Raw genomic sequence first — 25,677 nt, 5'->3', positions numbered from 1 at the left:
ATATGCTCATATTCAGTCAAATGCTTCAGAACTCATTGGACGGCGCTTCACAGTGCAGATGGACAATGACCCGAAGCATACTGCAAAAGCAACCAAAGAGTTTTTTAAGGCTAAAAAGTGGAATGTTATGCAATGGCCAAGTCAATCCCCTGACCTGAATCCGATTGAGCATGCATTTCAGTTGATGAAGACAAAACTGAAGGGAAAATGCCCCAAGAACAAGCAGGAACTGAAGACATTTGCAGTAGAGGCCTGGCAGAGCATCACCAGGGATGAAACCCAGCGTCTGGTGATGTCTATGCATTCCAGACTTCAGGCTGTAATTGCCTGCAAAGGATTTGCAACAAAGTATTAAAAAGTGAATGTTAGATTTAGGATTGTTTAGTTTGTCCCATTACTTTTGGCCCCTCAAAAAGTAGGAGGCACATATAGAAACCATTGTAATTCCTACACCGTTCACCTGATTTGGATGTAATTTCCCTCAAATTAAATCTGAAAGTCTGTAGTTAAATCACATCTTGTTTGTTTCATTTCAAAGCCATTGTGGTGGTGAATAGAGGCCAAAATATGAAAATTCTGTCAATGTCCCAATATTTATGGACCTGACTGTAGATGAACGAATGGAGGCAGCAGGAAGCCACAGACTAAGGGGTCTATGTACTAAGCAGTGATAAGTGACAGAGTGAAAAGTGATAAGTCTGTGATAAGGTGCCAGCAAATCAGCTCCCAACTGTCATCTCACAGGCTGTGTTTTAAAAATGACAGTTGGAAGCTGATTGGCTGGCACCTTATCACAGACTTATCACTTTTCACTCTGTCTCATAACACTGCTTAGTAAATAGACCCCTAAGAGTTTTATATAGTGGAAGGAGCAGGGTCCCCCTGAAGCACAGAGTGTATCAGGAGTAGAGTGATGTGTTAGTGAGGACAGGTGTCACGTCACTGGAGTTTTGTTGACCAGGGTCAGAAACTCTTGGTCTGGCCGCTGTAGTAGGAGAGCGAATAACACTAGGTGACTTGATGAAGCTCCTCCTCATGCAGATCAGCTACCATGGAATGAATGAGAGGAAGAATGCTTATCAGGTTGGGAAGCTGCCTTGTGGCTTGGAGATAGCAGAGAAGGCTCTGACATAGTGACTGAATGATAAGGATTAGAGGGTTGAACACAGACTGAGTCTGACAGATGAATGCTGGGTGTGCTGGGTTTGACAGGTGGATGTTGTATGCGCTGGAGGAGCCTGAGGCAGAACAGGGGCAGATAGCAGAGTCGATCCAAAGTATTGCACACAGCCTAGATGGATGACAGGTACTTGTTGGATGTCGAGCACAGCCTGACATAGTGACAGAGTCTTGCTGGGTAATGCGCACAGCCTGAGACAGATGACAAAGAGTATTGGCAGAGTCTGACGAGTAAAGCGCAATCTGGAACTGAATACAGAGTCTTGCGGAATATAGCGCACAACCTGAGACAGATGACAGAGTCTGCTGAGTATAGCGCAGTCTGGAACTGATGACATAGTCTGCTGAGTATAGCGAACAGCCGGGTACTGATGACAGAGTCTGCTGAGTATGGCACCAGATACGGGAACCGAAGACAGCGTCTGCTGAGTATAGCGCTCAGCCTGGAAGTGAGGACAGCATATGCTGATATAGCGCACAGCCTGGAACTGATAGCATCTGCTGAGTATAGCGGACAACCTGGAACTGATGACATCATCTGCTGAGTATAGCGCACAGTCTGGAACTGATGACAGTGCCTGCTGATTATAGCGCACAGTCTGGAAGTGAGGACAGCATCTGCTGATCTGTGGAGTATGGTGCACAGCCTGGAACTGATAACAGCATCTGCTGAGTATAGCGGACAACCTGGAACTGATGACAGCATCTGCTGAGTATAGCGCACAGTCTGGAACTGATGACAGTGTCTGCTGAGTATAGCGCACAGCCTGGAAGGGAGGACAGCATCTGCTGATCTGCGGAGTATGGTGCACAGCCTGGAACTGATGACAGTGTCTGCTGAGTATAGTGCACAGTCTGGAACTGATGATAGTGTCTGTAGATATAGTGCACAGTCTGGAACTGATGATGGTGCCTGCTGAGTATAGTGCACAGTCTGGAACTGATGATAGAGTCTGTAGATATAGTGCACAGTCTGGAACTGATGATAGTGTCTGTAGATATAGCGCTCAGCCTGGAACTGATGACAGTGTCTGCTGATATAGTGCACAGCCTGGAACTGATGATAGTGTCTGTAGATATAGCGCACAGCCTGGAACTGATTACCGTGTCTGCTGAGTAGAGCGCACAGCCTGGAACTTGATAGTGTCTGTAGATATAGCGCTCAGCCTGGAACTGATGACAGTGTCTGTAGATATAGCGCTCAGCCTGGAACTGATGACAGTGTCTGCTGATATAGTGCTCAGCCTGGAACTGATGATAGTGCCTGCTGAGTATAGTGCACAGTCTGGAACTGATGATAGTGTCTGTAGATATAGCGCACAGCCTGGAACTGATGACAGCATCTGCTGAGTATAGCGCACAGCCTGGAACTGATGACAGTGTCTGCTGAGTAGAGCGCACAGCCTGGAACTGATGAAAGTGTCTGTAGATATAGCGCTCAGCCTGGAACTGAAGACAGTGTCTGTAGATATAGCGCTCAGCCTGGAACTGAAGACAGTGTCTGCTGAGTATAGCGCACAGCCTAAGGAAATGATGACAGTGTCTGCTGATTATAGCGCACAGCCTGGAACTGATGATAGTGCCTGCTGAGTATAGTGCGCAGCCTGGAAGTGATGATAGTGTCTGCTGATATAGCGCACAGCCTGGAAGTGAGGACAGCATCTGCTGATCTGCGGAGTATGGCGCACAGTCTGGAACTGATGAGTGTCTGTAGATATAGCGCTCAGCCTGGAACTGATGACAGTGTCTGTAGATATAGCGCACAGCCTGGAACTGATGACAGCATCTGCTGTGTATAGCGCACTGCCTGGAACTGATGACAGCATCTGCTGAGTATAGCGCACAGCCTGGAACTGATGACAGTGTCTGCTGTGTATAGCGCACTGCCTGGAACTGATGACAGCATCTGCTGAGTATAGCGCACAGCCTGGAACTGATGACAGTGTCTGCTGAGTATAGCGCACAGCCTGGAACTGATGAGTGTCTGTAGATATAGCGCTCAGCCTGGAACTGATGACAGCATCTGCTGAGTATAGCGCACAGCCTGGAACTGATGACATCATCTGCTGAGTATAGCGCACAGCCTGGAACTGATGACAGTGTCTGCTGAGTATAGTGCACAGCCTGGAACTGATGAGTGTCTGTAGTATAGCGCACAGCCTGGAAGGGAGGACAGCATCTGCTGATCTGCGGAGTATGGTGCACAGCCTGGAACTGATGACAGTGTCTGCTGAGTATAGTGCACAGTCTGGAACTGATGATAGTGTCTGTAGATATAGTGCACAGTCTGGAACTGATGATGGTGCCTGCTGAGTATAGTGCACAGTCTGGAACTGATGATAGTGTCTGTAGATATAGTGCACAGTCTGGAACTGATGATAGTGTCTGTAGATATAGCGCTCAGCCTGGAACTGATGACAGTGTCTGCTGATATAGTGCACAGCCTGGAACTGATGATAGTGTCTGTAGATATAGCGCACAGCCTGGAACTGATTACCGTGTCTGCTGAGTAGAGCGCACAGCCTGGAACTTGATAGTGTCTGTAGATATAGCGCTCAGCCTGGAACTGATGACAGTGTCTGTAGATATAGCGCTCAGCCTGGAACTGATGACAGTGTCTGCTGATATAGTGCTCAGCCTGAAACTGATGATAGTGCCTGCTGAGTATAGTGCACAGTCTGGAACTGATGATAGTGTCTGTAGATATAGCGCACAGCCTGGAACTGATGACAGCATCTGCTGAGTATAGCGCACAGCCTGGAACTGATGACAGTGTCTGCTGAGTAGAGCGCACAGCCTGGAACTGATGAAAGTGTCTGTAGATATAGCGCTCAGCCTGGAACTGAAGACAGTGTCTGTAGATATAGCGCTCAGCCTGGAACTGAAGACAGTGTCTGCTGAGTATAGCGCACAGCCTAAGGAAATGATGACAGTGTCTGCTGATTATAGCGCACAGCCTGGAACTGATGATAGTGCCTGCTGAGTATAGTGCGCAGCCTGGAAGTGATGATAGTGTCTGCTGATATAGCGCACAGCCTGGAAGTGAGGACAGCATCTGCTGATCTGCGGAGTATGGCGCACAGTCTGGAACTGATGAGTGTCTGTAGATATAGCGCTCAGCCTGGAACTGATGACAGTGTCTGTAGATATAGCGCACAGCCTGGAACTGATGACAGCATCTGCTGTGTATAGCGCACTGCCTGGAACTGATGACAGCATCTGCTGAGTATAGCGCACAGCCTGGAACTGATGACAGTGTCTGCTGTGTATAGCGCACTGCCTGGAACTGATGACAGCATCTGCTGAGTATAGCGCACAGCCTGGAACTGATGACAGTGTCTGCTGAGTATAGCGCACAGCCTGGAACTGATGAGTGTCTGTAGATATAGCGCTCAGCCTGGAACTGATGACAGCATCTGCTGAGTATAGCGCACAGCCTGGAACTGATGACATCATCTGCTGAGTATAGCGCACAGCCTGGAACTGATGACAGTGTCTGCTGAGTATAGTGCACAGCCTGGAACTGATGAGTGTCTGTAGATATAGCGCTCAGCCTGGAACTGATGACAGCATCTGCTGAGTATAGCGCACAGCCTGGAACTGATGACAGCATCTGCTGAGTATAGCGCACAGCCTGGAACTGATGACAGCATCTGCTGAGTATAGCGCACAGCCTGGAACTGATGACAGTGTCTGCTGAGTATAGTGCACAGCGTGGAACTGATGAGTGTCTGGTGATATAGCGCTTAGCCAGGAACTGATGATAGTGCCTGCTGAGTATAGCGCACTGATGGGAACTGAACTGGAACAAATAACGGGTACACTGAGCTAGGTCTCATGGAAATAAGTAGGGGGGCATAATGTGTAAGGGGCAATACTGTAAGCATAATATGTTATAAGTGGCATTATTGTGGGGCATAATAACAGTAATGTTATAATGTTATGCCCCATTGTGGCATAATGTGCAATACTGTGTTTGGCATAATGTGTAAGTGGCAATACTGTGGGCATGTGTTATAAGGGGCATTACTGTGGGGCATAATGTATAAGGGGCACTACTACTGCTGCGTGGCATAATATATAAGCACACTACTACTGCGTGGCATAATGTGTTATAAGGGGCATTACTGTGGGGCATAATGTGTTATAAGCGGCACTACTACTGTGTGGCATAATATATAAGGGCACTACTACTGCGTGGCATAATGTGTTATAAGGGGCATTACTGTGTGGGATAATGTTTATAAGGAGTACAACTGTGTAGCATAACGTGAATGAGCTGTGTGGCGTAACGTGAATGGACTTTGTGTGGCGTAATGAGGAGCACTACTGTGTGATGTAACATGAATAAGGGACACTAATGTGCAGTGTAATGTGATGAAGGGGCACTACTGGGCAGTGTAATGTGACTAAGGGGCACTGATGCGCGATGTAATGTGACTATGGGGCACTTCTGTGTGGCATAATTTGAACTGAAGGTAGGTACTATTGTGTGGTCCCTTCCCAAAGAGACCACACATGGTTTTTTTTGGCTTGTGCCTTCAACGCTGACTATCCCTGCTACATTTGTTGACCGTGGCACCAATGCTCTTCATGTACATACTGTAGGGCACCCAGATGTGTATGTATGCCTCTGCTTTGGGGTGCAAAGTGTCATCCTCTGTGTTCAGATGCTGACGCAAGGTGGGCCTGTGTGCTTTAAATGCCAGGGCCTATGTTTACTCCCAGTCCGGCCCTTTATACAGTAGTGGAAGGAGCATGTCCCCCTGCAGCACAGAGTATATCAGGAGTTGAGTGATGTGTCAGTGGGGACAAAGCTGCATGTGACAGGGGTAGTGTTATGATATGAGGAGGGGAATGGGGGCAGCAGGAAGCCTATGACTGAGTGTTATATAGTGGAAGGAGCAGGGTCCCCCAGCAGCACAGAGTATATCAGGAGGTGAGTGATGTGTTAGTGAGGACAGGGCTGCATGTGACAGGGGCAGTGACATGATGTGAGGAGGGGAATGGAGGCTGCAGGAAGCCACAGACTGAGAGTTATATAGTGGAAGGAGCAGGTCCCCCAGCAGCACAGAGTATATCAGGAGATGAGTGATGTGTTAGTAAGAACAGGGCTGCATGTGACAGGGGCAGTGACATGATATGAAGAGGGGAATGGAGGCAGCAGGAAGTCACAGACTGAGAGTTACAGGTATATTGTGGAAGGAGAACAGAATAGTGATGTGAGGCTCCTGTCAGAGATAAGATAGTTGTGTTTATCAAGTTTGAATATGTAACAGTTAATACATCCAAATTGTTAAGCTTTAGTCACTCTTTATAATAATCTTGCATATTTTACAATGGTTCACATGCAATATTTTGCATTAATCGTGCTTACATTTAAATGGATATGAGGGCTAAAATTATTTTCTTAGGATCAGCGTTGAGTAATCCCTTTACCAGTTTAAATTACTATTCATAATAAAGGGGTTGTTAGATTCTGGTAAATGTTTGCATATGTAGTTACACAAAGCCCATTAATTAAACAGGAAAATATAACCGGATTTTCAAAGAGCAAATATCTCCTGCAATATTGCATCAACAAATAGTTTTCACTGTATGCTCATTATGCAAGGAAACAGGCTGGATTTATCTACAGGCTCAGCAGGTTCACAAGTTATCAGTCATTACTCACTGATTGTGATTTGCCAGTGTGCTTTATATTTTCCCGACTTCTGACTACACACCAGGACGCTGCAGGACGTGAGCGTTTGTGCACAGTCAGTTTCTGGAAGCTGGTGATTAAGACTTTTTTTTTTTCCACTCTTGCTGGTTTTGTTGGTGGTCACTGTATCATGAACACACTTTGCTTACTGAGCCAGCAGATAAAATATGACTTTATCACAAGGTAAGATTATATCCTTGGGATACAGGTTATGTTGTACATTATACGGTGCAGTATATCTCCTGCACTACTGACTGGAGTTATTGAACCCTGCAACATTTTGCCGGTGGATTTTTAACTACTTCTGCAACAATAATGGGAAAAATAAGTTTTGTGTCTGTTTTATACCGAATATTTATTTTTCTTGTTAGTCAGGTGATATTTTTGGTTTGAAATTTAATTTTTTTTGTTTTATGTTCTATGGTAAAATTATTTAATAGATTTTCACAAATATTTAGGGGGAGATTTATCAAATATTGGAGAGATAAAGTGAAGAGAGATAAAGTACCAACCGATCAGCTCCTAACTGTCACTGTACAGGCTGTGCTAGAAAATTTACCGTTAGAAGCTAATTGGTTGATACTTTATCTCTCTCCAAGATTTGATAAATTTGATAAGATTTGATAAAGATTTGGTAATATGTTTATACATATTTCTGTTTTCAGAATATCACTTGATGGCCCTTTTGGTTAGATTGCTGTAAAAGTTGTGACACATTTATTAACAGTTTACTGTTTATGAATCAAGTTGCTTTTTACAACACTCCACTTTTTTCTCTCTTGTTTATCGTGTATTCATTTGCTTCTGTTTTTATCTCTTTTTAAATGTACTAATCAGTTATTTTTGTTCTATCATTTCACATTACACTTCCTATCTATGTCTTATTTTTAGAATGTTAATTTTTATTTTAATTGCCCACTTTTTTTTTGTCTTGGATAACATAAAGAATTTGGCTCTTTTCACCAGTTGTTTGACCACTTTTAAGCACAGACAAAAAAATCCATTAACAGATCATTGATTTTCTTTGAAATGCAGTGTGCAGTAGTCAGTGTCGGACTGGGGCATGAAGGGGCACACCTGTGGAGGAATGCAGTAACAGGAGCCCATACTTAGAGCCCCTTAAAAAAAAAATTACTGCTACTGCATGCATGATAACTTACTAGATTAATAATAGCAAAGCTTTGTAGAAAATACACCATAGTCCTGTGCAGTGTAATGTACTGTAACATATGAATAATTCAAGTGAACAGTCTGAAATCTGATCCCTCAGGTTAACGCACGTTAGATGCTGATGTACCGAGGCTACTACCATTTTTCCCGCGTGGCAAATTAACAAGGCTAATTGAATCCAGCCCTAAGTCACTCTGTGATTGCTTCTAATGTAATGCAGTGAGTTAATACAACCTATTCCCATAGTATTCTACTTGTTCATTCGGGTACAGAAAAGACTGATATACCGTAACTCACTATGGGAGCCCATTAGTCAAACCCTAACTCCGGCGAAAACAAAAGTCTAACCATTGAAAGTGTCATTTTAAGATCGGGGAGAAAGCACTGGTTTTATCAGTTTACACACAGATACCACTATCCCCATATATCTCTATGGGGATGACCAAATTATCAAGCTTCAAACAGCAAAACTTACCCCCGTTAGCTGTCGTCATCCTCAGATGCCAGTAGCTACAATTTGCCATTGTTACATCTCCGGCGACAATGAGCTTATCCATTTGCGAGTGCACAATTAGGAGTCACTACTGTGTTTAGCGGTGAGAGATTTTTTTCATGAGAAAGCGCTGTGCTGGGGACAGCCATTGTGCTCTCCCATTAGATTTCACATGAAGCTTTTGCAGTTCCTTTAGCTCACAAACACAGAAATGAAATAAGTTTAACCTACAGCAGTCAAATATATCAAGGGGGTATTTATCAAAGTTTAGAGATAGATAAAATTGTGAGCGATAAAGTATTAACCAATCAGCTTCTAACTTACCTATTACAGGCTATGGGGCCTATTCATCATCGAAGGCAGTATGGCCTCCGATGATGAAGTTTAGAACTCGCTGCGAGGGATACTTTAGAATCCAACTCGCAGCGGGGGAAGCCTGACACCGGAGCAATTCATCATTGCTCCGGTGAGGGGACAACTGCTCTGAAAAGCAGTTGTCCCCGAGGAACGGATTGTAGCTACCTTTGTAACTGCGTTACTTACCTCCTCCCCGTCGTCCCGACAACCCTTGCGTGACCTCGGGTCACGTATGCGCACAGCCGCCGGGGAGCTGGTGAGGAGGCGGCAGAGGGATCCACTCGGATCCCTCTTTGCATCCCCGGAACTCCTTCCCATAGGAAGGAGCGGGGATCCAAGAACAAGCGCCGTCTGATGATGACAGCCCGCCCCATTTAGTAGGCGGGGACGGGGGGTGGTTTCACCAGCGGAGGCGTTCCTTAAGGAACGCATGCCGTTTTGTGGGCGGCTGCACTGACATCAGCAGTGACGTCAGAGGGAGCTTCCTGCTCGATCAGAGCAGGAAGCTCCCTGGGGCTTGCGGTCTCGTCGCAAGCCCCGATGGTCTTGACCATCGCGACCATCAACCTGGTCAACCGCTAAAGCTGTGGGTGGTAACCCACAGCTTAGCTAGCCGCCAGGAGGCCGCACTTCAAAACACAAGCGGCAACCCACATTCAGAGCGACCGCTCGCATTTTGCGAGCGCCTCTGAATGAGGGCCTTTATCTCTCGCAATTTTATCTCTCTCCAAGCTTTGAGTCTGAACTCAAAACATTGCTTATTGTAGGAAAATCCTGGCCTTTCCTGGGTAAATGTCAACATGGGATAATCCTAATTTTGCTAGATACCTTCATATATTTCTTCTGCCCAACATGTCCTTACACAAGGAGGACTATATAATATTAATGAACATTTCCAAACTTACTAGAATGACTGAGCAGGACGAGGGTTTCCAAAACAGCGACAATGTTTGTCCTTTTACAGTAACACCTGTGATGCAGGTGATTTATGCAGCAGACAGATAAAATATTCTTGTTAAAGATCTTGGGGTTGAACCTTTTCAAATGTATAATAATGTTTCACATGTACTGTTGCAGAGGAAATATTTTCTTTGCACTGCAATCTGGGTCTTTGCCAAGTAAACACATGTTGCCATTTCTTTCCTCATAACACATCTCACAGCCATGATGTCATGTTGTAAAATAATCCTGTTTGTTTCCACAAAGAGGACTGTTTGCAATATGGCTACTATACAGGTACATTTTTGGAGAGGAGCCAGATAGCTGCCTGTGTTGGGAGGCTTGTCAGTAGGTTAGTCAAATGATTTAATAACTGTTAGATTCAGGTAGAAGGTGCATAGGCTACACAGGTGCGTACTCACACCACTTGCAAGTTACATAAATAGCTGCTGCTACAGGGATTAAAATAGAATGTTTAGAATGTTCAAAAAGTGTATGTGTGGTGTGTGTATATATAAATATATATATATATATATATATAATAGTATAGATTAGTGTATATATATATATATATATACAGTATACATATATTATATATATATATATATATATATATACTAATTTAATTTGAATGTTGTATTTGTATATTTGTTTCAAATTGGCTCAAAAACTACTGAATCAATTTCCAAGCATCATAGTGTAGTGAGAACTTCTAGAAATAACCTACACTTTGTTTTATGTCGATGCGTCAAATTAAAGCTGATTAATAACAAAAACAAAATTTATTTACATCATCAATGCAAGAGATAGGTATTGCACCAAGCACGCGGCCGGTAAGGGGTGGTGGGCGCGTTCACTTGAATATGATACAGTGCTGTACAGTGATGTTGGGCACTTGGACCACTACTGCGACAGGTACCCTATGCAAAGCTATACAACTAGAACACCTCAACAATGTTGGCAGAAGCTATTTCATCATGGGAAAAGCTGCAGTCAATAGCTAGTATAATAAATATATATATATATATATACACATACTGTAAAAATATATATATATATATATATATATATATATATATATATTATGATCTTGAGGTTTTTATTGTCGGACCTAGTAAAATAGTTCTCTGTATGTTCTCTGTATGTCAATAAACAATAAAAATGCAACTACTCACATATTATTATAAAAACATTACTACTAATAATAATAATACAGTGCTCACTCTTTGTAATGCAAACTAACAACACAGAGCAAATATATACTGGTATGCTAGTGAGGGTGGAATTATTATCATTGGACACTGATTTAGGAAGTGCTGTACAGAAAATATATACAGTATGTCATTCATGTCAGTCGCTGCCCCATTGGAGTTTACAGTCTAACATTCAAGTCAGGGACATATTAACGCCCAAGGAAGCCCGTATACAGTAGTCCCCCTCTTTACACATATACACAATTAGCATCATATCCAGGATGATTTGCATATTAGCCACTCTCCTGGACAGAGTCTCTCAGAGGCCAAGGATGTGGACAGGGTTGGACTGGCCCACAGGGGTACAAGGGAAATCCCCCCGGTGGGCCCCACTGTCTGATGGCCCACCCCCCTACTCTAGGTGTCAGGTTCCAGACCTCAAATCATACATTGTTACTCAATTATATGGTCAGTTACCTGGTGGAGTAGTACCACTGATCAACATGGGTGTTTGGATCCTTTCTATAGAAACTACAACCAGATTTGCCTATTGTTTAGCCAAGCATCTCAGGTGGCTGGCCATACCCTCTCTGGGGTCTGGCCACACCCCTTAAGCATGGGCCCCTACCACTGCATTCCACCGGTGGGCCCTTTATGCCCCAGTCCGACACTGGATGTGGAGGAGGGGAAAACATTTATTTTTTATTAAGTTTATTTGCATTTAATGCCAATCTATGGATTAAACTGAAGTGAAAATAATTGTGTTTACTATGAAGTATACTGATTTTATTTTAAACCCGTTCCACATGTGCATTAGTAAATATTCATTAAACTACCTATTTTAGCTCTAATTTGGGAATTGTATGTTGTAAGAAAATAATTGCTGATAGTATAGAAAAAACTGACTTGGAAATGAAAGTTTTAAGATTAGTGTGTTGTACTGTATACTAAGAAGAACTCTAATATTTGGAAATTCCCTTTCTCTGGAAAGACTTAAGACTGTGACTGACAAAGCAAATATCATTGCCGACACATGTTTCAGGACGAATGTATTTGTTAGAAAGAAAAAATATGAGATATGGTAAGAACTTACCCTTGTTATCTCTATTTCTACGAAGTCCATAGGGTTCCACAGGATACCTTGGGGTATAGGTGTGACGTCAGTCGCAGGGCACCAAAGAGTTAAGCTTTCAGCCTCCCAGGATGCACTAGGTCCCCCTCCTATACCCCGCCCCCGGGCCAAGGCACCTCAGTTAGTTACCAAGCCATAGGCCGGAGGAGGAGAAGGAAGAGAGAGAACAAAGATCTGGACACATACAAGAATCACATTCTCACCAGAGGGAGACGGAAAACCGGTGACCAGAGCAAAGCCCATCTGCAGCACAGGTGCGACAGGGCGGGAGTCCTGTGGAACCCTATGGACTTCGTAGAAATAGAGATAACAAGGGTAAGTTCTTACCATATCTCATATTTTCTACTTCAGGGTCCATAGGGTATCCACAGGATACCTTGGGGATGTCCCAAAGCAGTATCCTTTAAGGGTGGGGACGCTCCTGTGCAGAAAGGAGAATCCGCCGCCCGAAGGAAGCATCCTGAGAGGCGAAGGTGTCAAACCTGTAATACCTCACGAAGGTATGGACAGAAGACCACGTAGCAGCCTTGCAGATCTGAACTGCCGAGGCACCACGTCGAGCTGCCCACGAAGGACCCACAGACCTAGTGGAATGAGCCTTCAGAGAAGGAGGGACCGGTAGGCCTTCATGAAGATAAGCTTCAGAAATAGCCATACGGATCCAGGCTGCCAAAGTTTGCTTTGAAGCAGGCCAACCCTTTTTACGGAAGCCAAAGAGGACAAACAAAGCGTCCGACTTCCTAAACGAAGAAGTGCGGTCAACATAAGTCCTTAAGGCCCGCACAACATCCAATGAGGCCTCACCCACGGAAAGACCCGGTGAGTTAAAGGCCGGAACAACTATTTCCTCGTTAATATGAAACTGGGAAATAACTTTGGGAAGAAACTCGGGCCGAGTGCGGAGCACTGCCCTGTTCCCATAAAAAACCAAGAAAGGGGGTCTACAAGAAAGAGCCCCTAACTCAGAAACACGTCTGGCCGAAGCAATAGCCAGAAGGAAAACAGTCTTAGCTGTTAGCCATTTAAGATCCACTGAGCCCAGTGGTTCAAACGGCGGTCCTTGGAGAGCCCTCAGGACCACAGCCAAATCCCAAGGCGCCACAGGTGGAACAAAGGGCGGCTGAATGCGGAGAACACCCTGCATAAAGGTGCGCACATCCGGGATTGTAGCAATCCTACGGTGAAACCAGACAGATAGGGCCGAAACCTGTACCTTCAAAGAAGCAAGGCGAAGCCCATGATCTAGTCCCGCTTGCAGGAAGGCGAGAATCCGAGACAGACGAAACTCCCGCGGTGCATAACCTCTCGGTCGACACCACTGGAAGAACGTATGCCACACGCGATGGTATATCCTCGCGGAAGACGGTTTCCGAGCTCGTAACATGGTACGCACCACAGAGCTGGAAAACCCCCGGGACCTCAGCATGGCCGTCTCAACAGCCACGCCGTCAAAGACAGCCGAGTCAGGTCCGGGTGAAGGCAAGGACCCTGAGACAGAAGGTCCGGTCGTAGCGGCAACCGCAGAGGAATGTCCACGGACAGACCCTGAAGGTCTGAGAACCAGTGCCGTCTGGGCCACGCGGGAGCTATCAACAGGAGCGTCCCTCCTTCCTGTTTGAATTTCCGGATTACCCGTGGAAGAAGGGAGACCGGAGGGAACAGGTATGCGAACCGGAACGTCCACCGGACGGACAGAGCATCCACCAGAGACGCCCCTTTGTCTCTTGTGCGAGACCCGTACACCGGCAACTTGTTGTTGTGCCGGGACGCCATGAGGTCGATTTCTGGAAGACCCCACCTGTCCACCAGTAGTTGAAAAACGTCCGGGTGCAGGGACCATTCCCCCGGATGAACGTCCTGGCGACTTAGAAAGTCCGCCTCCCAATTGAGCACTCCCGGGATGAAGACCGCTGATATGGCCGGAAGATTGCGCTCCGCCCAAACCAGGATCCGAGAGACCTCTACGAGAGCCGCCCGACTGCGAGTTCCTCCTTGCCTGTTTATGTAGGCCACGGTGGTAGCGTTGTCCGACTGGACCTGCACCGGGCGACCCTGGAGAAACCGCTGTGCCTGCTGGAGAGCATTGAAGACCGCACGGAGTTCCAAGATATTTATTGGAAGCTCCGCTTCTGTCGGCGTCCACCTGCCCTGGAACAAGTGTGGACCCGAAACTGCTCCCCAGCCCCGAAGACTGGCGTCCGTTGTCAACAGGACCCAATTTGGAACCCAGAACGGACGTCCCTTGTTGAGGTGGGTCGTCTGTAACCACCACGTAAGGGACAGGCGAACCTCCTGGGTGAGCACAATCGTCTGGGACTTCAGAGACTGAGTCAGCCCGTTCCACTTGGACAGGATCAGGTGCTGCAGAGGTCTGGAGTGAAACTGGGCGTATTCCACCATGTCGAACACCGACACCATGGAGCCCAGTAACCTCATCGCCGAGTGTAAGGACACCCGGCGGCTGTGCAGACAACTGCGCACCCTTGACTGTAAAGCAGAGATCTTGTCCTCCGTCACGAAGATCCTTTGCTGTCCCGAGTCCAATAAGGCTCCAAGATGCAGAATCCTCCGAGACGGGATTAGAGTGGACTTCTGCCAGTTGATTAGCCAGCCGTGCCGTTGCAGCAGTGCAATGGTCAGGTCCAAGTGGCGTAACAGGAGCTCTGGAGATCCTGCCACCAATAACAGGTCGTCCAAATACGGCAACATGCGGACTCCCTGCAGCCGCAGAGAAGCCGCCATGACCGCCATCACCTTGGTGAAAACACGTGGTGCTGTTGCCAGGCCAAAAGGTAACGCCCGAAACTGGAAGTGGTCGCTGCTGATTGCAAACCTGAGGAACTGTTGATGGCGCCAAAGAATAGGGACATGCAGGTAAGCGTCCTGTATGTCCAATGACACCAAGTAGTCCCCAGGTTCCAGCGCCAGAATGATGGACCGTAGGGTCTCCATCCGAAACTTCGGGACCCGCAAAGACTTGTTGAGTGCTTTGAGGTTGAGTATCGGACGATATGACCCATTGGGTTTCTGTACCAAAAATAGATTTGAATAGAAACCCTGGCCCCTCTGGGAGAATGGAACCGCCACTATAACTCCAGCCTGGAGCATAGTGTGCAATACCTTCCGCAGCTCCGTAGCCTTGTTCCGGTCTGATGGGAGACCCGTGGTGAAGAAGCGAGCCGGGGGTCTGTGCCGGAAGGAGAGGGCGTATCCGTGGGAAACCACCTCCAGAACCCAAGTGTCTGTCGTAGTGGTCGACCAACACTGGGCGAACTGTAGCAGGCGGCCTCCCACCCTGGGATCCCCCAAAGGGAGGCCCGGACCGTCAGGCCACAGGCTTGTCATCTGGCTTGGGGGCCGGACGTCTGGTACTCCATGCCTGCTTCCGGGGCTTGACCGATTTCTTAGGGCCAGCCTGTCGAGGAAACGACTGTGGTTTGGGCCTGCCCTGGGCCCTAGATGACCGAAAGGACGATGGTCCCGAACCAGAAGGAGCAGCGGCCGACGGGAGACAGGCAGATTTGGCTGCCGCCAGCGTGGCCACAATCTTATCCAGATCCGGACCGAAGAGAACTTCTCCGGTAAACGGCAACGCTTCCAGACCTTTCTTGGAATCTGCGTCCGCCTTCCAGGATCGCAGCCACAAGGTGCGACGAGCAGCTACCGCTGCTGAAGAAATTCTAGACACCAGAGTACTAATGTCTAGAGCCGCCTCGTTGATGTAGGTGGCCGAATCACGGAGATTGCCAATCAACTCCGCCTGATCGGCCGGACAGTCGGATTCAAAAGAAGCCTCTAATGAATCCGCCCAGCGCTCCATCGCTCTGGCAACCCAGCAAATGGCCATAGCCGGCCGTGCTGCCCCCCCTGCAAGGGAATAAGCGGACTTCAGGCAGATTTCTACCTTGCGGTCCGTAGCATCCTTAAGGGAGGACATGGATGGCATCGGCAATGTGGCACTACGGACAAGACGGGTCACGTGAGAATCCACCTGTGGAGGGGATTCCCACTTAGCAAAATAATTATCCGCGAACGGATAAGCCACCGCCAGGCGTCTCTGCGGCTGGTATCTTTTGCCAGGTTGTTTCCACGCCTCCTCTAAATGGTCCACCAACTGACCCGAAAGAGGAAAGACTGTGGCATCGCCCTTCACATCTTTGAAAAAGGCATACTTAGATTTAGCCGCTGGGGGAACTTCGTCCTCAATCACCAAGGCTGTGCGGACCGCCCGAATAAGTCCAGGAATATATACTTTGGACTTAGCATCAGCGTCCTTAGTATGGAGAGGTTCCTGATCGTAAGGATCTAGAATCTCCCCATCATCAGACGTCCCTTCGTCATCCTCATAAGGAGTGGACAGAGACGCCACCGGCCTTTTATGAGACCGCATCACAGACTCCCCTTGCAACACATCCGACAAGTGCTGTACAGAACTTGTCAGGGAGTTAACCCACGCTGGCTCCTGAGAACCCGGGAGCGGGGAAATAGGGAGACTGTGGGGTACCACCAATTGTCGTGGGAACCCCTGCATGGGTGACGACACCACAGACTGCTGGGACAAACCCATCGGAGTAAACGCGGGCTGCGGAGCTAACTGGCCCACTAAAGCTGTTAACGCCTGAGCGAAACAAGCCCAGGGCGGCTCCTGTACCGGTGCTGTAACCGTAATAGGCCGCGCCATGGACAAACACTGCCGGCAAAGGCCCTCCGCGCTACCCTCCCCCTCCGCTAACGGTACTTTGCACGTGGTACACTGTAGCCGGAGGGGAAAATCACTTTCAGACATGATGGCACCACGTATGTGACCTCTCTCACCAATTAAGTATTAAATAGGCGAGAGACCACCCTGCAGCACCGCACCGCAAGGGCTTTAGCAGAAAGAACAGGGACAGTAATAAAGCTGACAGTTTAGAGAAGAAAAGATTACAGGCAGCAGCGCTAGCACAGTCACATACAATGCAGAAAAATAACAATTCCTGCACTAACAGCGCTGATCACTCAACTACACAGACACAGGGCCTGGTAGGACACAGCGCTGCATACACAGACCTGACCACAGCGGAGGAGAGGTATGCGGGGGGACCCAGACCACGATGCTTCCGTCCAGCGCTTCCAGCAGCGTTCACCATGCGTTCTGGAGAAGATGGCCGCCGAGGAGCAGAGAGGAGGCTGGCCTGGGGGAGGAGCGCTGCCACAGGACCAGTCGGCAGCATGCAGAGAGGGCTGTGTGCAGCGGGGGAGGCGCCGGCTGTGAGACAGGGAAGGCGCGCTCCCCTGGCATGCATTTAACCCCTGGGACGCCGCAGCGCTACCGCTCTGCTGCGGTCCGCTGTCCCAGGGGGTAGTGGAAGCGCAGGTTGGTCGCCTGGCTCCACGCTGCAGCCAGTCCCCAGGGAGCCCCCTGCCTGGGGACTTAGGACCATGTGATCAGCGGGGACCCACCGCGGGACCCCGCTGCTTACCTCTGTCCCCCTTGAATCCGGCCATGGTCCGGAGCATCTGGGGTCACCGCTAGCTGTGACCCCAGACGCCCACCAGCATCCCCGGATCAGTACCGGCGTTCTGGTACCGGCGGGGTGTAGGGAAGACAGCATGGACGTCAGGACTGACTGTCCATGCTGTTCATCCAGATGTGCAGCCACAGCTGCATGAAGAATAAGCTTCAGGGGCTCTTCTAGCCCCCACTCCAACAGGTGCACCCGACTCCGGCCGGGCACCAAACTAAAACTGAGGTGCCTTGGCCCGGGGGCGGGGTATAGGAGGGGGACCTAGTGCATCCTGGGAGGCTGAAAGCTTAACTCTTTGGTGCCCTGCGACTGACGTCACACCTATACCCCAAGGTATCCTGTGGATACCCTATGGACCCTGAAGTAGAAATGGGTAATTTTAACCTTGTGACAAAGAGAACAGAGGATATTTGAGGAAACACATTGAATACAACAGGGCCGGATTAAGGATTGTGGGGGCTTCAGGACAACTAAATTGCGGGGGGCCCCTTCAAGCCACACAGAGTCGAGCCGAGCCCAGCCGTGCCCCCAGTAGCAGTCTGCCCCAGCAATGCCCCCAGTAGCAGTCCCCCCTCAACAGTAATCCCCCTAGGAGTACCCTTAGTAGTAATCCCCCTCTATGCTGTGTCCCCTAGTAGTGGTCCCACCAGTGTGTAGTCCCCCTAGTAGTCCCCCCAGCAGTGCCCCTAGTAGTCCCCCTAGCAGTGCCCCCAGATGTCCTCCCAGCAGTGCCCCTAGTAGTCCCCCCCAGCAGTGCCCCTTGTAGTACCCTCTGCAGTGCCCCGAGTAGTAGTAGTACCACCTGCAGTGCCCCTAGTAGTAGTACCCCCCAGCAGAGCCTCTTATAGTACCCCCTGCAGTACCCCTAGTAGTAGTACCCCCCCAGCAGTGCCCCTTGTAGTACCCTCTGCAGTGCCCCTAGTAGTAGTACCCCCCCTGCAGTGCTCCTAGTAGTAGTAGTCCCCCCCAGCAGTGCCCCTTGTAGTACCCCCTGCAGTGCCCCTAGTAGTAGTAGTACCCCCCCAGCAGTGCCCCTTGTAGTAGTAGTACCCCCACCAGACACACACAAAATAACAACTTCCACTTACCCTTAAGGTTGCGTCTATTTCCTAGTTGGAGAAAGGACCTCTATGACGTATCCACCACATGACCGCTGCAGGAGGCTGGACCGCTCCTGCGTTAGCATCCACTAGGGCATAGAGGGGGAATAAATATTTGTGGCGAGCGCAGCGAGCCACCGTGCCCGAAGCGTGGCGAGCGCAGCGAGCCCACGAGGGGACACTTTTGGTCCCCCGTTAGCATCCCCGCCCCTCCCCCTTTCAGGCCGGGTCACGTGGATGTGACGTCACAGGTTCATCTGCGCTGTATAGTCTAGTCCTAACCCTTACCTTAATCCCTGCTCCATCGTCTGCTCCTCCGTCCGGTCGGCTCTGCATGATGGGAGATATCCCATCAGCCACTGCGGGAGCCGGAAGACGGAGACTCCGGCAGTGGGAGCAGCAGCCAATGAGAGTCTGACTGACTCTCATCGTCTGCTAAAACAAACACACAGCTGCCGGTGTCGGCGGCTGTGTGTTTGTGCTGTGTAGTGCGGACGGCACTTATGTGCCGTCCGCACTACCGCCCTGCCCCAAGCTGATGCAGCAGCTCTGACTGTGCTGCTGCATGCAGCTGCAGAGCGCCCTCCTCCCGGGAACAGGTGCCGCTGGCACCTGTTATTGGCAGGGTCACATCGACCCTGTGTGGGAGCCCTCTGTGTGTGGGGGCACACGGACAACTGCCCCTGTCGCCCCCCCCTTAATCCGGCCCTGGTATACAACCAGAATATGTTTTAAAAAAAAGTTAGTAAAATATATTAAAGTGCTCGTATCAGTTATTCAAAGTGGAGGCGGCCATTTTGTGTGCTGAAGTAATGTACATCACCTGCTTATCAACTGGTCCCATTTTGAAACGGCAGCACCTATTCGCAGAACATGAACTGGGCAGACGTTTGTCCAAAATTGTCAATTTCTGGGCATATAAAATCTGTGTGGATAGGGGCGGTACTTATTTAGTTCCAATTTCACATCTATACGCTGGGAGGAATGCATTACAATGCCGCCTATCACAGGGAAGGAATCAGTGATGTTATTAAGGACAGTGCTTCAAATACAAAGGTGTCAGTCTCTTCAATAACCCTATTGCGTTGCGACTTTGCCCACAAAAAACATGTCTGAAAAAATTCACTATTTCCTCTTTTCCTACTACCATGCAAATACATGAATCATGCCGTTTAACCAACGTGTGTTCTTCACCAGTGAATTATAAGATGATTACTTAGCTCTGCAATATGTTTTGGTATCTGCTGTTTGGTTCCTAATTGCTTTTAACAACAATAATATCCAAAATCACATAATAAATTTGTACCCATCGATTGAATCACCTTCTAATCTTAAAAAAAGGGAATTTTGATCAAACACAATTGTGATCAGTCACCCAAGGGCCCCCACACACTAAATACATAGCTAAATCACCAGTGTGGGGTGCCCTGGGGCATATTGTGAACATGGGGTTCTGTGTGAACCCCATGTTTACATTTGCTTACAGCAAAATATACACCCTGCTTCCCATAACAAGTATTTTATATTTGTGCCCCTTAGGGTCAAATTTGGGAAAAGACCATTAAGGCACCTGATGTGACGTATATAGGAGGTTACTGGAGTAACAACATATTGATAAATAGTAATATTTCTGCATATGTGTATTATCCTCCTAATCTGCTTGTATTTCTAATTATCACTCTAACGCAAATCTCTTAGAAAACAATCAATGCTCGATAAAGAAAAGCAACCAATCAGACATTAGCTTTCATCAATCTAAAGCTGGGCACACACTATTTTATATATTGGCCGATCTTGCGATCGATGATGGTTCGTAACAACCATCGTACAGTGTGTACCCCCAAATCCACCAAATTCAGTTTCTCATCTGATGAACTACACAGCAAATGGGATGATGCCACGGATGACGTGGTCTAGTGACATTAAGCATGTAACGTATATGGCACCATCGTACGGCGGATTGTGCAGTATGCACGGTCGGGTGATATATCGTTACATCGCATCGCCGTGTCCGCATATCGTTAAGGTGTGTACCCAGCTTTATAGGATAATGAACGTTATCTGCGGTAAATCAGTGTAATAAGCAGCTCAATATTTAGCAAATTGATGTATAGGGGAGAATTCGAGCACTAAAATATATAGTGAATATAAATAATGTGGAGTGCTATTGGTGAGAGAAGTGGATAAAAGAATAAAAGGACAATGGTAAGGGTAAATCTAACAGAAATAAAAAATAATAAAATGAATAACAAGAATAAAATGAATGTTAGGATTAAAAATAAATAAATAAAATTAGCAAAATTTGATCCAGCACATTTATGTTTAAATTGTGGGCTGCAGCCTGATTCAGTTATTTATTTTATTCTATTAGATATACTCTTACCATTGTCCTTTTATTCTTTTATCCACTTCTCTAACCAATAACACTCCACATAAATCTGTGCACCCAGCTTAGCACAAGATGCATTAGTTGTAGTTAGTTTGATATATTGCTATGTAACATGATACATTTATGCAGAGCCGTAACAGGGCACGGTTGCACCCTGTGCCTGCCCCCGCCCGCTGAGCGCACAAAATTGTGCAGGAGTGGCCGTGACTGGCCGCTCCGGTAAGTGCAGCTTTGACCGGGCGTCCTCAGGGCCCCCGATCGACTGCATATACTCTGCAGGGTGCTAGTGTGGAACGTCCACAGGAACGCTCCGCAGGTGCTGCAGCAGCAATCCTGGCCGTTCCATGCACCCTGCTAGCCAGGTGCGAGGGCTGGGGAGGGGGTGTCGGTGCCGCCCACATTGCCCTGCGCTCTGTGCGATGGCATCGGTCGTCCATAGCTAGTTACAGCCCTGCATTTATGTACTATATTATTACATAATCTCATGTATTAGCCTTTACAGCAGGGGTGGGGAACCTTTTTTCTGACGAGGGCCACTTTGATATACATAACATTATTCGCAGGCCCGGTGCAGGCCACGCCCCCTCCATGTGACGTCACACAGGGGCAGGACCACAAACGCCGGTGATTACAGCAATGCCCGGAGCATCCTGAGGAGAGCTGTAAGGGCAGCGGTGTGACCGTCTGAAGCGTCCTAAGCACGCTCCAGGCGGCATTGCTGCATAGATTCTGGCTGCAGATGAGGCTAGCAGAAATAACCTCAGAGGGCCAGACCAAATGATTCCGTGGCCCTTATACGGCCCCCCCGGCCTGAGGTTCCCCATCCCTGCATTACAGTGACTTGTCTAGGAATCAGGTTTTGCTATTGTGGTGAAAGGCTTTGAACCTGGAAACCTTTGCTGTGCCGGAGTGACGGGCTTTGTGTAACAGTTGTTGCTAGTATTTGCTGATGCTCGGTACGTTCTTCTTTTCAGGACCATTAACTCTGATTCCATTCAGCATTTGTTTTGTGCTGGTGCTGTATGTGATTGCCCTCTCTTTGCTTTTTAAATATTTGTTTTCTTGTCCTTAGTTCCCTTTCCAACGGCACACATCTCTAAAATCTTAGTGTAAGAATAAGGACACCATTTATAGATAAACTGCAGCAACAAACAATGGGGAGATGTATTATAGCTAAACTCCCCCCTAGTGCTGATGTGCTGTGTCTCACCCCCCGGGCCGGCTCCACTGGGCAAGCGCAAGAGCTCAGGTACAACCCGAGGAGGGGGCCCCGGACGGGGAATGAACATGGGCCCCCTCCTCTCTCCCCGGCGGCCGGCAGCAGACTGACTGCAGCAGTAGACTCTGAGCACTAGTCTGTGCCCAGAGTCTACTGTGCATGGCGATTTCCTCCCTGCGCATGCGCAACATGCCAGGAAGATGGCCGCGGCAGCCATTTTTCTGGTGTTTTGTGCAGGGCACGACAGCCAACGCGGGACTTCGGAGAGGTTAGTATTAGAAAATATGGGTGCAGGGTGTGCAGTGTGAACCCCCCTGGACCCAGGTGCCCATGTGCACCGCACACCCTGCACCCATTATACAGTAGATACGCCCCTGGACAGTGCTGCCCCTTTTGTGGTGATTGGGCAACGATAGCTACAGCTGTCGGAACGGTCAGTGCCACTGACGGTTCATATTGTACATTGTGTGGCACATCGGCACGCTATCTTGTAGATAGCAGCGCTGATAATGACAGGGCGCATAGCGCCCCTGTCATTTACCACCCAACCCCACATTAATACATAAGGAAGAAGTGGTATCAACACACATAATGGACCTCATTCAGACCCGCTCACAAGCGGGTCGATGGTGAGCCCCTGTGCACGCGCAGCGGCCGCAGTGCGCATGTGCAAGCCCCGGACCGAGTGACAAATTCACTCGCTCCGGGGCTCTCTACAAAAGGGGCGGCTGTCGATGTTGATCGCCAGCTCGCCCCGTTTTGTAGGCGGGGAAGGGGGGTGGGTGGACAAGCAGAGGCGTTCCTGAAGAAACGTCTGCCATTTGTAGGCGGCCCTACTGACATCAGCAGTGATGTCAGTAGGGAGCTTCCTGCTCTGTTAGAGCAGGAAGCTACCTGGGGCTTGCGGGAGACGAGACCCGAGCGGCTCTGAATGAGGTCCTATGTGCACTGACACCACTAAACCCCCATATCGCCAGCTCATACATCTCCCCCAATATGCAATATTATAAAATGAAGAAAAAAAACCAATAATGACAAATGCCAATAAGTGGGGTATGTACAGTAATCAAAATACTCAGCCTTGCTTTATGAAGCAATACACTGTGATTCTAGTAGTGTACTACGTGTAATACCGCGTGAGGCCCATTGCTATCATGCATGTCTCCCAACATTTAGACATGCAAAATTGGGACAATACAATCTCTGTCCCTCATCTGCCCAAACATACACAGAGGCGCCGAGAGGGGGTAGAGAGGGTACTAATTATCCAAGCCCGGGCTTGTTAGAGGGGCCCGGCCTGGGTAAGCTGCTAATGTGTTTTAATAATTAAACGTCCCTTTTATTTATTATATTGGCTTTGTGGCGGATAGGATTGGTAATGTCATTCAGGTCAATAAGAACAACCATATGGAGCTTATTATTATTTATTATTATTATTATTTATTATTATATTCTTATTATTATTAATAATAATAATAATAATCAGAATGTTATGTATAGCTTGTGTATGGAATCTTTAAGCCTGTGATTGCGCAAACATAAGCTTTTTTTTTTTTTTCTGTGCTAAATTTGGAATGTGCTTTGTTTAAAATACGTGAAATACTCAGAAAGGAAATATCACAGCCTTTTATTCTTAGAAAAGTAATGTAAAGCTGACAACTATCAGGCGAGATCATCCTGAGTTCTGCAGAATACTTGTTGTGAGTCTTTGTTACATTGAGTAATCGACTCCTCAGATATTGCTTTCTCACCAGTTATGTCTATTATTATTGCAAGTGAAAGAACGTACGTTACTGCAGTTAGCATCACGTCTATTTATAGTCTCAGAGCTTCCAGTGTTACTAAAAGTGTTCACGCTCTAGGCGAGTTCTCTCCTAAACTAATCTGTGGGAATTGTGCACAGAAAAGGCTGTAGAAAATGCTTACGGTAATGCTTTCTCCCTGTACTGTGTGATTGTGCTTAGTTGCAAGGCCTTATGCTGTAGGCACTGATATGCAAATGTCTGTTTCAGGGCTCATGAAGGGCCTGTTTCTGAGTCGGAAGCAATGCCGGTATTCGCGCAAATGGTCGATGTTTTTCAACTGCGCATGTAAGTAACTAAAAAGTCGCACAGCATATGCGTGCCATGGTGTGTATGCCCAGAGGAGCAGTAGCAATTGTCTTTAGTAATATGTTGGGCGTTCTTGGGCGGTGACTGGATACACGGGAGATGCACTGTCTTATGGGTGTGTATGGGACTGTCACGCGTGTGTGGCATAACTGGTTGCAAACTCAGGTCCAGATTTAAAGATGGATGGGACTGCAGCGCAATCATTATCCCATCCATGTAAAATGTTAACGCAGCAGGAGGCGTCTGTACGAAACAGACACCTCCTTGCTGCATCTGTGATCCCGCAGCCTGGGATCACCACTGCAACCGTTGTGACCATCGGTTGCTCCTTAGGCCAGGCTGCGGAAGCTGGAGCTTACCGCAGCCTGACTGGGTCCTGGTCACTTGCGAGTCCAGGATATCTGCGTCCACTGATGCAGACCCTGGCCTCATCCCTCCCAGAAAACGAGGACGACTCGCCCCCATTTCCGAGAACTGTGGCCAGATTGAAGGTATCTGCTAGCGAGATCGCAGGACCTCAATTGCACATATGCAGAAGTTCGGATTTTCCCGCCAAGTTCTGATTTTTCCCGCCAAAAATCGGGTCTCAGAAAGAGGCAAAACGTCATCTTTCATGGACAAACATCATCATTCCTGGACAAAAGTCCAGGAATGATGATGTTTGTCCATGAAAGATGACGTTTTGCCTCTTTCTGAGACCCGATTTTTGGCGGGAAAAAAAACAAATTTGGCGGGAAAATCCGAACTAATCTGAACCCGCTCATCTCTGTGCAGAACGGGTCCTATGCATGCGCAGACCCTAAAACATAGCAAGTGTGCGCTAACCATATTGTTAGCGTACATCTGTGAATCAGACCCTCAAAGGCTTAACATTGGAGGCCATACTGGGAGAATCTCCACCTAGCATGGGGCAGTTGCTACTGGGTGGAATTGCCAAAATGATAAAAAAATATTTTTCGCCCCTATTTACTATCTGATTGGGTAGTGTCACATTTTTCTTTTGCACCAGTTTCTATACTCCACCCCCCCCCATACTATCTTTTGCAAAAAGTGTAATAATCATCGATTGGCGAATATTGTACTCATCACTGGTTTTGTTTTATTTTACCTCTGACAGCAAAAAAAGGGTATAAATTAAATACAAAGGATACAGTAAATACAGTGGCTGCTGCTATTCTCCGATA

At 47.8% G+C, this 25,677-nt stretch overlaps 1 protein-coding gene across 9 annotated transcripts in view; it reads left to right on the top strand.

The window, feature by feature from the left end:
* The window catches only part of MITF (melanocyte inducing transcription factor), a 281,278-nt gene that overhangs the window by 102,834 nt on the left and 152,767 nt on the right, over window positions 1-25,677 (top strand). For 4 of the 9 annotated variants that reach the window (XM_088473356.1, XM_088473357.1, XM_088473359.1 and 1 more), the window contains exon 2: window positions 24,395-24,472. The exons of 4 other annotated variants lie outside the window; for them this stretch is intronic. In XM_088473356.1, the coding sequence (XP_088329482.1) occupies window positions 24,395-24,472 (78 nt within the window). Of the gene's footprint in view, window positions 1-24,243; window positions 24,310-24,394; window positions 24,473-25,677 lie in introns of those variants that run through there. One more of the 9 variants, XM_088473362.1, reaches the window with a different exon arrangement.

The sequence above is a fragment of the Taudactylus pleione genome, unplaced genomic scaffold (genome assembly GCF_031769625.1).
Source record: "Taudactylus pleione unplaced genomic scaffold, aTauple2 ptg000135l, whole genome shotgun sequence".
In the NCBI taxonomy this organism is placed as follows: Eukaryota; Metazoa; Chordata; class Amphibia; order Anura; family Myobatrachidae; genus Taudactylus; species Taudactylus pleione.
The sequence above is the reverse complement of the archived record's forward strand: the minus strand, read 5'-3'. Positions and strand labels throughout refer to the sequence as shown.